The sequence below is a fragment of the Lygodium microphyllum genome, chromosome 9 (genome assembly GCF_053477565.2).
Source record: "Lygodium microphyllum isolate KBCC chromosome 9, Lygodium_microphyllum_v1.1.10, whole genome shotgun sequence".
Classification (NCBI taxonomy): Eukaryota; Viridiplantae; Streptophyta; class Polypodiopsida; order Schizaeales; family Lygodiaceae; genus Lygodium; species Lygodium microphyllum.
This window is the reverse complement of record NC_141143.1, coordinates 156,002,093-156,016,166: the sequence shown is the minus strand read 5'-3', so window position 1 is coordinate 156,016,166 and position 14,074 is coordinate 156,002,093. Positions and strand designations below refer to the sequence as shown.

Genomic DNA, 14,074 nt, shown 5'->3' with positions numbered 1-14,074 from the left:
TAATTAGCAATGCCTTGATCAATGGGCTGAAAATCAAGCTGCTGTTCAGCATGTGTTTACTGCTGATTTTGCTACTGTAAACCCTAATTAGGTTGCTGAAATTGACCAAAATCAAATCCACCTTGCTGAAATAAGGCAACAAACTATCAAACATGTCCATAGGCCCCACATTGGGCTGATTTTTGCAATACATGAAGGGCTGACCAGCATGTTCAGCGAATACCACATCTCTACTAACAAAAATCTTGTTAATGGAGGGTTGACACGAGCGATACCCTTTACTTTCTACAATATAACCAATAAAGATGCATTTGATAACCTTGTCTTCCAATTTATGTCTTTATAGTTGTGGCACTAAAGCATATGCCAAACAACCAAAGACATAGATATGTGACACCACTGGTTTCCAGCCATTCCAAGCCTCATAAGGCATGCAATCAGCCAATGCTTTAGTTGGGCTGCAATTCAACACATACATTGCACATAAGATAACATCAAGCCAAAACTTTGGGGGCAACTTATTGTGTGACAGCATACAACGTGCCATTTCCATCAAAGTGCGATTCTTTCTTTCAGCCACACCATTTTGTTGAGGTGTGTAAGGCATAGGTACACTAATGGATCATGCCCCTTTCAGCCAAGGAGAAGTTGAACTCCCATGACATATATTTTCCCCTGTGATCTGTACGGAGTGTAACTAGCATGCATCCACTGTCATTTTCAACCAAGGCCAAGAATGTTTTAAAGCATGCAAACACTTCGGATTTGTGCTTCAAGGCATATGCCCAACAATGATGAGTCATGTCATCAATAAAAGTAACAAAGTACAAGTATCCTTCAATGGATTTGACATGCATGGACCCACAAACATCACCATCCACAAGTTGTAATTTTTTATCAGCACGCTTAGTACCACCCTTGGAAAATGAACCACAATGCATTTTGCCAAGAACACAACTTTCACATACATTGTGAGTAGGTGCTTTCAACGAAGGGAGATCGAGCACCATATTTTTGCTTCTTAGAAGAAGCAAACTACCATAACTAAGATGGCCAAACCGAGCATGCCATAACTCAATGTCATCCACAATGGTAGCATCAACATGTAATGCATCCTTTAATGCTCTCCTCTCATATAAATCAAGCCAATAAAGTCCATTGTACAAAGTACCAATGACAATCAAGCCATCCCCATCACTATAATCATAAACACTGCATCGATCCATATGGAATTTGACCACAAAACCAGCACATGCAATGGCTGAAACTAAAAGCAAGTTTTTCTTTATGTTTGGCACATACAAGATCTTTTCAAGCATGAGTCTTCCCATCCACTGCGATGATGGGAATTTGGCCAATGTCTTCAATGGCATACGAAGCATTGTTTGCACATACAAATGATCCCCCCTTTTGTACATTTGCATGTGATACAAACAAGTCATGAAAGGATGTTATGTGCTTAGAAGCGCCACTGTCTAATTACCAAGTGTTGCAATTTTCAACAATTGAAAAACCATGCTCATGTGAAGGATCATATAAACAACGCATAACAAAGACATAAGACTGACCAATGTCCAAGCTTGCCAAAAGTTCAGTTGCATTCTTTGCGTTTGCTAAATTTTCAACAACACTCATGTCCAATTGTTTCTTCTTTTCACTTGCCATCCTCATTCTATATTCTTCAATTACATGCCCCTTCTTACAATAATTACACCTCTTTTTCTTAGCACCATCATCCTTGGTGCTTGAGGAGTGTATGGAAGCAGCTATTTTGCCTTATTCTTTGGAGTAGCGGGCTGCCATGACTTCCCTCTCGCGATCATTGGCTGCAAATGCTTGATTATCCATACTTATATTAGAGCGATTCAACCTTGATTGCTCTTCTTGTGACAATAGTGATACTAATGCATCAAATGTGTAAGCATTAGCATGACCTTTTGCAAGTAAACAAAGTATCATGGCAAAACTCTGATAAGTATCAAGTAAATCACCCAAGACAAAAGATACAACACATGCACCGGGAATGATTTCATCAATATTAGCAAGCTGCTCCGTAATATCCTTGATACATGTAACATAGGCATCCACAAAATCACCCTCTCTCATGTGCTCCATCTCAAGCTGCTTACACAAGTAGGCTAAACGAGCCTCATTGCATACCTGATACAATGAGGCAAGCTTATCACAAGCATCCTTGGCCATTGTGCATGATTGAATATGCAAGATAACATGTCTCTTGCACAAAAGTGCAATCAAAGCATGAGCTTGGGTATCACACCCATCCCATCTCAATTGATCTGCTGTGGGAGGTGCAGGAGGGGCTGGAGCTGAAGATCCACTAGTGATTGTGGATGAGCCAAAAGAAATTGTGACAATCTACATAGTAGGGCCTACATGCCAACTTCTGAACCACATATATATTCCCAAAATTGTTTGGCAACAAGTACATGCTTCATCATGTATGGCCACATGGGATAATTAGCACCATCTAACTTGTCTTGAGTCCCCAAACATGTTGAGCAAAACACTTTGCCCAACTATTGCTTGCTAAAATTTTTGATTTTTGCGTAACTAGCTGCTGCCCCAAGTACGAATGCATTTGCAACACAAAAATACCGCAAAGAAATAACCAAAAACTCACAATTTTTCGAAACATTGATGGCATCAGTGAAGAATTTTCAGTTGAAAGGGCTCCAATGTGCATGAATGTCGATGTAGAAGGTATAATTGGCCCCAATATCAATAAATTTGGAAATTTTTCGCGAAAGCCCCGAGTTTAATCAGTGAAATTTGGTGAAATTAATGCTTGAATGTGAAAAGTCCCAAATTTTGGCACAAGATTGAGCAATTTCTGAGCACCGAGTGCAAAATCCCCAAAAATTTTGTGGCATTCAAGGTTTTCATGCAAAAACCCAAAAATTCAAAAAGAAATTTAGAGGAAATTTGGATTTTCTGCAAAATCCCCAAATTTTGTACTTATTGGGGACACTATACACGAATAGGAGCTATTTGCTGCGCTCATGTTAATTAAGGCCAAAGGCAGCTGAATATTTTAATGTAAAATAATGTCGGGGCAAAAAAGTGACCACATGAGCAACAAATCCGCCTTTGATAGACAATGTGACAGTGTGTTGGGACAAGTCAACATGGCATGAACAGCTTGCAGGCTGTCGACTGTGGTACAGGGACTGTCGGCTGGAAATGACGTGCAATTTGCGGAAAACTGTAGGCAAGAGGCGTGATAAGTCAGATGGAATGTTGCACAAGGCTGTCGAAGGCTGGCACAAGCTGTTGGGACAAAAAATGGCAATCTAACACGTCTGTCTAGGGAAGACGGTGTTGTCTAGACAAAGTCAATAGCGGGCAAACTGATGGAACAGGACATGACAAGGAGCAGGATGCATGACGAGACAGTCAAGTGAACTATTGAGACCTTGTCAAACAGGAGGCCACAGGCATAGGAAGCAAACAATGTGCAAGCTGTCGATGAAGACACGTAGCAAGCAAGCGAAAGAGAGCAGCCGAGATTGAGGCTCAACAGCGGCTATGGCAACACGCAAGCAAATTGGCAGCTAAGCGGTATGGCTCTAATACCACTGTTAGGTTAGGGTTTAGCAACATGAACACACTCACAGTGAACAAGTGAACAGCAAGGGAGAAGAGTGCTGGAAGGTCACATCCACTATGTGAGCATGAATTAAAGTACAATCCCTAAGATACTAAGTACCACACCCATTGACAGGTGTTCACTATCAGAGTGCAACGATGCGAAAGCGTAGGACAAAGACTGAGAGAGAGTGAACACAGAGAGGAGAGAGAGAGAGAGAGAGAGAGAGAGAGAGGAGACAGTGTAAACGTAGAAAATCTGTGGTGTAGTATGCTGTATAAGAGTGCAGAAATACACAAGGGGGCAGAGGAAATATCTACGTATGTCTCCGACTTAATGACCTCGATCTCCGTCAGCCTGAGCATAGTCTGTCTCAGCCAACAAATCTCAAGATCAGAATATGAAATGAATAATGACTGGAGTGTGCCACCAATTGGCTATAAATAGCCAAAAAGAAAAGAATGCCCAGCACCAGGATGGCTGCATTAAATGCAGTCAACTACAGAAAAAATAATAAAAAAACTGTCCGACTGCAGCCTATCCTTGTCCGACTGCAAGCTGCCACGTGGCACCTGCCCAGATTGCTGACGTGGCTGCTCACATCCGTACTGCTGACGTGGCACTCTACCGTACTCTGCTATCCACCGACTGTCCTGGAAATGACTGTCTAACACCCCCTCTCAGATCTTGGACGGGTCAAAAGACTGAGGGATCTAGAATGCTGCTGAAGAAAAGCCTGGGGAAGCGCCTTCATAAACAAATCTGCAAGATTATCCTTCGTCTTGCAATACTCCACATCAATGGTCCCATCCAGAAGCTTCTCCCGAATGAAGTGATGCTGGATCTCGATGTGCTTCGTCTGAGCATGGAATACAAGATTCCGTACGAAGGCAATGCAACTCTCATTGTCGCATCGTAGAAGAATAGAACAAGTCTGGGGGCAGCCAAGCTCCTCCAACAATCTCCGAAGCCACAGGTGGTGAAAGACGCAACCCAATACTCCATCTCAGTAGAAGAAAGGGCTACCGTGGGCTACTTCTTGCTACTCCAAGAGATAACACCTATACCCAAGGTAAAACAGTAGCCTGTACTAGACCGTCGGTGATCCACATCGCCAGCCCAATCCGAGTCACTTTAACCTGCAAGAACCAGATCTGAAGCATCTGTCTCTAAGACAGAGGTCCCCCTCAAATACGAAAGAATCCTCAGGGCAGCCTGCCAATGCACCTATTTGGGTTCAGTCATGAACCTTGCCAAAAGACCCACAAAAAAACAAAGATCAACGCGAGTGTTGAGAAGCCAAATCAAGGATCCAATCAATTGACGGTAGCGTGAAGCATCCATCATGGGAGAATCTGAGTGTGAAGTGGCCTTCCAATTCGGATCCATAGGAGTAGTAATGGGCTGACAAGTCTCCATTTCAAAAGTCACCAAGAGCTCCTGAATGTACCTCTGCTGAGAGATGAAAATCCCCCTCTGAGACTGATAAATCTCGTGACCAAAGAAGAAATGAAGAAGCCCCAAATCCATCATCTCGAATGCCCGATGTAAAGCTATCTTGGTCTCTCGGACCTTCTGTGCATGATCCCCTATCAGAATCAAATCATCAACATATAACACAAACAACACACGGCCAACCTCGGAAGTGTGCACATAAAGCTGCGGATCGGCCTTAGTGCGCCGATATTCCAACTTCGACTGAAGAAACGAGTCAATCTTCTCGTTCCATGCACGCGGAGCCTATTTGAGGCCATACAAGGCCTTCTTCAACCTGTAAACTTTCCCATCCGAGGATCCAAAGCCAGGAGGCTGCTCAACATAGATCTCCTCCTGCAAGTCACCATTTAGAAAGGCTGACTTCACATCCAACTGATAGACAAGCCATCTCCTATGGCCAACCAAGGCAAGAACAGCTCGAATAGTCACCATACGAGCAGTGGAGGCAAAAGTATCATGGAAATCAATGCCTGGGCGCTGAGCAAAACCTTGAGAAACAAGGCGAGCCTTGTGCTTATCCAAAGAACCATCGCTAAGATACTTGGTCTTGAAGACCCACTTGACACCAATCACCTTCTTGTGAGAGGGACGAGGCACAAGAGACTAAGTGCCATTCCTCTCAATCGACTCCAACTCGGCTTCCATGGCCTTCCGCCAATGATCAGACTACAAAGCCTCCTTCACTGAAGTGGGCTCATGATCCTGTATAGCACAGGTCAGCAAACAATAGTTGGAGCAAACAAGCTCCGAAGAATGTGCCTGGTTCCACCATAACCTCTGCAGTCCATCCTACGGTTCCCACTCCTCAGGGACCCCCTTGATCCCTGAATCTCGAAGTGTGTCACGGGCCCAACGAGGAGGAGAACGAACCTCTCCCCATTGCTCTCCATCTGCTGAAGACTCAGGAACATCCAACGAAAGCTCCTCGGGAGTAGCCGATGGAAGAGAAGACTCTGAATCAGAAGAAGAATCTCCATCAAGAGGCTCTGGCTCCAGAGGAACTGTCTCGAGAACCCAACTCTCCCCTGGATCTCCAAGGACGGGGTGCTCCTCACCCCCCTCTGAAGCCGGAACTTCCACAAACCGCACATCTCGGCTCATGTAGACATCCCGCTCGACGAGATCAAACAAACGAAAACCTATCGTCGAGAAGCTGCCTCGAACTTATCACGCTACGTCTTCGGAATGTGCACATAAGCGTCACACCCAAAGATCCTAAAATAAGAGACATCAGGCTTGGTCTTGAAGTAAGTCTCAAAAGGTGTCATTCTGTCAACAACCGAAGTGGGAGATCAATTGAGGATGTGAACTGCGGTAGCCACTGCCTCGGCCCATAGAAACTAATGTGTCTGTCGGTGCTCCATCATGGTGCGCACCATCTCCATCGCACTTCGGTTCTTGCACTCCAAAATGCCATTCTCTTGGGGAGTGTTGGTATTAGCAAACTCCTGGTGAATGCCCCTATCTGCACAAAAACAAGAAAAACTCATTAGACATAAATTCATCTCCCTTGTCTGAACGCAAGTTCTTCAGTCACCGGCCAGGCGGTTCTCTTTGAAAAGAAGTCAATCCTTGAAGTGAGAAAAAGCCTTCGACTTCAAAGCCAAGAAATAGACCCAAGTCATCCTGCAATAGTCATCTATGATCAACATGAAGTACAAGCTCCCTTTCAAGGACTAGGTCCTCATCGAGCCACAAAGATCCGTAGAGACAAGCTCCATGGGTGAAGTAGACCGCCTAGAAGCTTTGTTGGGAATGGCATCGCGATGCAATTTCCTACGAATGCAGGAGACACATGGCTAATGGCTCACCACTATGTCCAGCAATCCTCGGACAAGCGACCCTCGTGACGCCTTCCGAAGGTACTCATAGTTCAGGTGGCCAAACCGAACATGCCCTAGCTCGGACTGTGTCTAAGAAGTAAGAAGAAGAGAAGTAAGAGCTGAAGAAGACTTCAATTTGTAGACGACATTCTCCTCATACCCTGCAGAGAGAACCTTCCTCGATCCACGATCAAGGACTTAAACAGTATCACTGTCAAACTCCACCAAGAGGCCAAGAGCACAAATCTTATGGACCGAAAGTAAATGATATCCCAAACATCGCACATGCAACACCTCATAAGTGTGGGTACCACCACGTCCATCTGGAATAAGCTGCACCTCACCCCGCGCAACAATAGACACAAAAAAGCTGTCTCCAATGAGAATCTGCCCATGCGAAGGTTGCAAATGGGCAACACCAACGGGAGAAGGAGTCATGTGTCGGGAAGCACCACTGTCCACGATCCACTCACGAGCCTGTGGAGCTGTCATCGTAGCATCAGAAGTCTTCAGTGTAGAGTCCTCAATGATTGCTAAGTGGAGAAAAGCAACTAATGAGGATGCAACTACCGCTCCAGAATCCTTCGTGTCCTTCTTCTTGGTGTCCTTGTCTATGTCGAGACAATCCTTCTTCCAATGACCGATCTTTCCACAAATATGGCAAGTTGATTCCTTCTCCTTGTCCTTCTGGGATTTGTTGTCCTCCTTCTTTTGGTCCTTCCCCTTCTTCTGAGAGGCTTGACCAACCAAAGCCTCCGATTTGGAAGCATTCTGTCTCTTCAATTGTTCCTCCTGGTCCAAGACCATAGGAACCAACTCTTCCCACCGAAGGGTCGACTCCCGCCCTGATGCAATAAAAACGGAATCAAAAGTACCAAATCGTGGCGGCAACTGGGATAGTAAAGTAATCGCTATGTCTTCGGAGAAAATAGGCTTCCCCGCATTTTGAACCTGCATCTGAAGCTACCGAAGCTTGTTGATGTGTTCCCGAAGCAAAGAAGACTTATTCACGGACAAGGTCCGCATCTGCACCTCCAAAGAAACCCTCTTCATCAGGGTCATCCGGTTGTACATCTGATCGAGCTCCAGCCATATCTCTTGAGCCAACGTCAAGTGCTCGATGTGAGCTATCACATCCCTCACCAAGGGCCTGTTAATCTCCTCCATCACCAGTTCCGCCAAATCATAAGACTCCAAAATGGACAACATCATCACCCGCCAAATGCGGTAATTGTCACCATCAAGCTTTTGATATGATGGAAGAGCTGGTAGGAGAAGCACCTTTCTGTCCATGATCGCCTGGAACTCCAAATCAGTCCCTGTAGACATATTAACCTAAAATACCTACACAAACGCAAAATCAGCCCTCTCTGATTGTAAAAATGCAGCCTTCTAGGGCTGGTTCCTCCGCTGCCCAAAGCTTCTTCACCCACCAAAGGCGATGAAAAGGTAAAATCTGCAATGGAAGGCCTCAAACGCAACCTTCCTCCCCTTCGTACAGCAATAACCTGCAGCAAATTCACCGATTAGACTCCTTTCCCGCACGCCCGTGCTCGCTTCAGCCTTGATCCGATACACAGCCCTCCCGCTCGCCTTCGAATCCTGGAAACGCAGCCTTGCGTCGCAATGAAACTCCTCTTCAGATAGGTTCAGCCCTTAGTCAGTCCATCTTCACCGCTCTGATACCATGTCAGAGTGCAGCGATGTGGAAGCATAGGACAAAGACTAAGAGAGAGTGAACACAGAGATGAGAGAGAGAAAAAGAGTGTAAACGCAGAAAATCTGTGGTGTAGTATATTGTATAAGAGTGCAGAAATACACAAGAGGGCAGAGGAAATATCTACGTATGTCTCCGACTTGATGACCTTGATCTCCGTCAGCCTGAGCACAATCTGTCTCAACCAACAGATCTCAAGATCAGAATCTGAAATGAATAATGACTAGAGTGTGCTACCAACTGGCTATAAATAGCCAAAAAGAAAAGAATCCCCACCACCAGGTTGGCTGCATTAAATGCAGCGGATTGCAGAAAAAATAATTAAAAAACTGTTCGACTGCAGCCTGTCCTTGTCCGAATGCAGGCTGCCACGTGGCACCTGCACAGATTGCTAACATGGCTGCTGACATCCGTACTACTAACATGGCACTCTGTCGTACTCTGTTGTCCACCGACTGTCCAAGAAATGACTGTCTAACATTCACATGGGTAAAAAAACCCTTCTCCAAATAGAAGGTAAAAAGTGCTCGTGAGATAAGGGAGCATTCACACAAGAACGTAGGCAAAACACCATAAGTGTAACAAATAGAAAAACATCGACTATTGCAAATTCCATATCCTTTATAGATAAGAGTTTTGTTTATATGTATAGATGTTTTTTTGTTAGAGATTTATTCATCCCCTGGACAGGCATTGGCAATTTATTGTTGTATAGTTAGTACTCTCGAGCACAATTATGCAATTCTTGTTTTCAAATTAGACAATTCTATACAGTCCACATGTCATTTACAGCATTTCTGAGTAGTCAAGCAAGCTAGACAGACTGTGCAAGATACCATGTGGCAGCCACATTTATTTGTTCAGCAATTGCTTTTAGGGCAGCAATCGACCAGTTTTTACCTATTTATAGGCAACTTGTACCAATCATCATTCACTTGTTTTTTAGGTGGAGAGAGAGAGAGAGAGAGAGAGGCTCGCAGAGAGACATTCGATTTCACTTGTTTTTTAGGTGTGGAGAGAGAGAGAGAGAGAGAGAGAGATTGGCTCACAAAGATACATTCGATTTCACTTGTTTTTAAGGTGGAGAGAGAGAGAGAGAGAGATTGGCTCGCAGAGATACATTCGATAGCCCGTGTACAGATCTGCCATCTTCATTTCACCATTCATCTACTTCATGTCTTTCAATCCAATCATACACTTTTCCATTTGCTACACTCTAGCATGGTATCACAACAACATTGAAGGGTTGATTGATCATGGGCAGACCTAAATGGGAGATTTCCAATTGACAAAAGTTTATGTTTTCAACATTCAAAGGTTGAGGCAAATAGATGAAGCATTGGAAAGGAGAGATGCAGTTTTTTTGCAAGTTTTTGTTGTTCCTGAAGGAGAAAAGGCTGCATTTTCAGCCTATTGGAGCAGATTTTGAGTTTTCATTGACTCTGACAATTGAAACACATTCTATACGAGCAGAGAAAGGCCTAGCAAGGTGCATTTTTTAAGTTAGAGGGGGCTGCCCTTGTTTTTGTGCATGTTATTCAAGTGGCAATGTCTTCTAAGATTGACATGGAGTTTCATGCTGTTATGGATAGTAAGGTCCCTCTGTTACTGGCTCTTCCTTCAAATCAGAAGCTCAATAGGATAAATCACCGCATCTGGCAGGTAATGATGCTTGTAATCCTAGAGTCTTATGATTTGGTAGAGCTTGTGATCGAGTGTCCAAGCTTTCTACTAATGAAAAAGTCGAGTTGGTCAAGGTACATGCATGTTGGGATAAATTGAATGCCTGCATCCGCTCCTCCCTCTTTCTCTCTTGCACTCCAGTCATTATAGCTCACATTGAGCATTTGATTGTTAATCAAACAATATAGCTAAAATTAGACCACTTGTACAATCGGATGACTATTATGAAACGGTTGTCTCTAGAGGTACAGATGTGGGCATTGAACTGTCCAAGTCTGCTTCCATGCAAAAGCATGTCAATAAGCTTTGGCAACTGCAAATACATGTCCAAAATGCAAGGAAGATGATTACCTCAGAGGACATGGCGATAACTCTTCTTTCTCAATTACTACCCCAATTTAGTACATTCTATTCCACCTTGATTGCTTCAAGAATGACAAATACCTTAAGTAGGAAGAGTTGGTTCCGATAGTCATGGACCAAGAGGAACAACTCAAAGGTCAAAGCACTCCCAAGGCAAAGGTGTTAACAAGACAGTCTTCTCAACAAAAAGGAAAAAACAACAACAACAACAACAACAACAACAACGACGACGACGACGACAAAAAGACCAAGCAAAATAGAGCTAAGAAGTCTATTTGTTGTCAGAAGTGGATATGGTGATGGAAGCAAGGAAAACTGTTGTAATAGACTATTGAACACGAGACAAAGGAAAGAGAAAGAGAAACACTACAAAAGAAAATAACATTGCACAAAGAACTCAAAAGCAAAGAGATACTCAGGAAAAGGAATCCATATGCCAAGATATGAGACAGTACAGAACCAATGCAAGTCACCAGTTGTGAAGGCACTGGCATCTGCTCCTCTACCTCCACAAGAACTGTCAAATAATGAATGACAGATGATGCATGATAATAATGATTGTGGAGGAGGAGCCCGAATAAATAGGTGAAAATAATGTCATAAACAATGTCAAGTCGGCCAGCATTTAATGTTGGTTGCCCAATAATAAATGCCATAAATACCATCAAAGTGACAAATAAAAATACCTAAAATATGTAGAATGTGCCTAGCCCTCTCTAGCATGCACAAACTCAACCATAAATTGATATATCTGCTAACACTTGTCACGTTTGTGGCAAGATAGGGATCATACCAACTTCTCCCATGAGTTCCATCTTATCCTCTTTGATGCCTAGACAAGCTACCATATCCATAGAGATAAAGTTAGCTCATGTCCCATTATTAAAGAAAATTAATGCATGTTGATCTTTAAATTTGCCCCATGCTCTATATAACTCTATAGCATCATCATTAAAATAATCACTAACAACATTTAGCACGAATCCGATTGATGTTTCGAGCTTCTTTTCCTTAGGATCTCCCTGATTATTTGATTTTTTTACTTACTACCTATTAGAACAATCCTTAACCATAAGACCCTTCTATTCAAAAGCAAAGCATAATCTACAACCCTTAGTTGTCTATGTTAAGCAACTAATTTCCAGCGCTTTCCTTGTCGTCTCAACCTTTGACAACTTCTTATTCAATTTCTCTCCATTGTCTTGGAAGCTTGAATCTTTCCCATGCAACAATGCATCACCAGTAGTTTCTATGAGCTGAGATATACTAGACAATGTGGATTTATACAAAAATCCATTATTCCTTTGTCAATCCACATACATATTTTTTCACTTGCTCATGAAGAGAAATTGGACAATAAGAAGTCAATAGCAACGAGTCAACCCAAAACTTCTCATTATATTGTTCTAAGTTCTCATATTGCATTGTATCAAGCTTGTTTCAAGCTGTCATAATGTCCACCTCAAATATACTTGTCAACCTATTCAATGTAGACATTTGCTTAAACTATACCCATATTGATAGTGGTTTACCTTACATTAAGAGCGTGGACCATTACTACAATGCGTTTCCCTTCAAGAAAGTGGCTATCTTCCAAATCTTTGAGTATTCCGTGAAGTTTCCTCTCGAATATGTTAAATGTTAAAGTTTTCAGCCTATCTTGTGCACCACTGAAGAACTCAAACCCCATCTCATTTCGACCCTCATCGTAGTCTTTTACTGCCCCTTTGGGAGTTAAGTTGTCATACATTGGCTACTGCAAGAAGGGTGCATTTGCTGTATTTGCATCATGACCAACACCAAAAGAAGCATTTGCATGACCAGCACTCATTCCTTAAGCCCCATAAGCGCCTAGAGATGTAGATGCATTACCAAACATGCCACTTTATGGCCAAGCATCAGAATTCACCTACTGCAGATTTCTGCATTCGCATTCCTTGTCCAACAAACTATGTTTAAGACATTTATATACTTTAGGTGGGTTAAAAAAGCACTTATATCCACACAACGTTTCTCACACAAAATGGCATTCATCTCCTACAAGAAATTGTCCTGAGATGCATCGTTCATTATACTGAACAGTGAATACCCGAGGAACCACTGTGTAAGAGAAAGGTATTCGCAATTGAGTGGCCACTTTTAAGGCAATAGCGTTCACTTGAAGTTTCCACAGCTCTCAGTAACAGTAAACGCTATGTTTAGTGATACCGCACAAATTTTGATTCTAACGTATCCACAGACCTACATCAGAGCGCTGTGAGCTTCTAGATGTTACAACGACAGAGAAGGAAAAGTTACCTTGATCTCTTCGTTTTCCTTCTTCTTTTTCTTCTTCTTCTTCTTCATCATCTTCCCCTCCTGAGCTCCTCTGGAAGTTGTTGTTGGCTCCTCCTGGAAAACCGTGCCGCCTGTATCAGCGCCGTCGTGGTCGATTATGGATTTGCTGCTGCGATCCTTTTTGGCTTGGGCCTTAGCCAAAATGGCCAGGCTCAGGTCTGCATTAGCCTCGTCGTCATCGTCGTCGAGGGAGCGCTTCATCCGCATGGCGAGCGAGCGAGAGAGACAGAGAGAGAGAGAGAGAGAGAGAACCTTAGAGAGAGACTAGTTTCACAAGCACAGGCAATACACGAGCACCGTTCCTAATCGAACGCCAGCGTTTAGAAATCTTTTTTGCCTGCGTTGTTGCTCTTACGGTCTGCTTTGCGGCATAGCCATTATTACCATTATTAATGTGATTGGTACCACATGCCTCATACATGTGTGTAGTTTAGCTTTTAACTTTTAAGTCCAATTTTTGGAAACTATTTTTGTACTACATATTAATTATTAATAATGGGTTAAAGGATTTGAAGGCTCTTAGATCTCTTAAAAGTTAAAATTTTGGAAACAAGATTCTTGTAAGATATGGTAATTATTATTCTTAGACAACTCTTAAGCTTAAATTATTGCTTAAAGTTTCACCCCCTTTGGGATCAACTATAAAATATATTTGTTTAACAATGCACAATATGTTAAAAGTAAAGTATTCACATCAACAAAAGTATGCTTATACAAATTGCTATGGACAACTCTATGGACTTGACCATACTTCTTTAAACCACTCAAAATGGTTAGCACAACTCCTTTCGACTAGTCTTGTAAAACCCTCGATGGGTTTAAGAGGGCTCTAACAAAGAATAATCTTCTTGCAATTCCCCGTGATTGTAATGGCAACTACTTTTAAGACATTCCAAATCTTTAAGGTTTCTTAATTAAGGCATGGTACCAAATCTCTTTTTTTTTTATAAGTAATTTCCATACAAATATTCTCTTGAAGCACTTTTGATTTCATCCATTTACCAATAGCCTTTCATATCACCTTTGTTTCCACACAATCCAAAGACA

The 14,074-nt window shown here is 42.7% G+C and overlaps 1 protein-coding gene across 2 annotated transcripts in view; it reads right to left on the bottom strand.

The window, feature by feature from the left end:
• Positions 1–13,414, bottom strand: part of LOC148031759 (uncharacterized) — a 33,989-nt gene extending 20,575 nt beyond the window's left edge. Inside the window, exon 1 of one of the 2 annotated variants that reach the window (XM_087685412.1) lies at positions 12,989–13,414. In XM_087685412.1, coding sequence (XP_087541538.1) covers positions 12,989–13,234 — 246 coding nt within the window. In that variant the 5' untranslated portion in view covers positions 13,235–13,414. The remainder of the gene's footprint in view (positions 1–12,988) is intronic. The other variant, XM_087685413.1, reaches the window with a different exon arrangement.
• Positions 13,415–14,074: the final 660 nt, after the last annotated feature.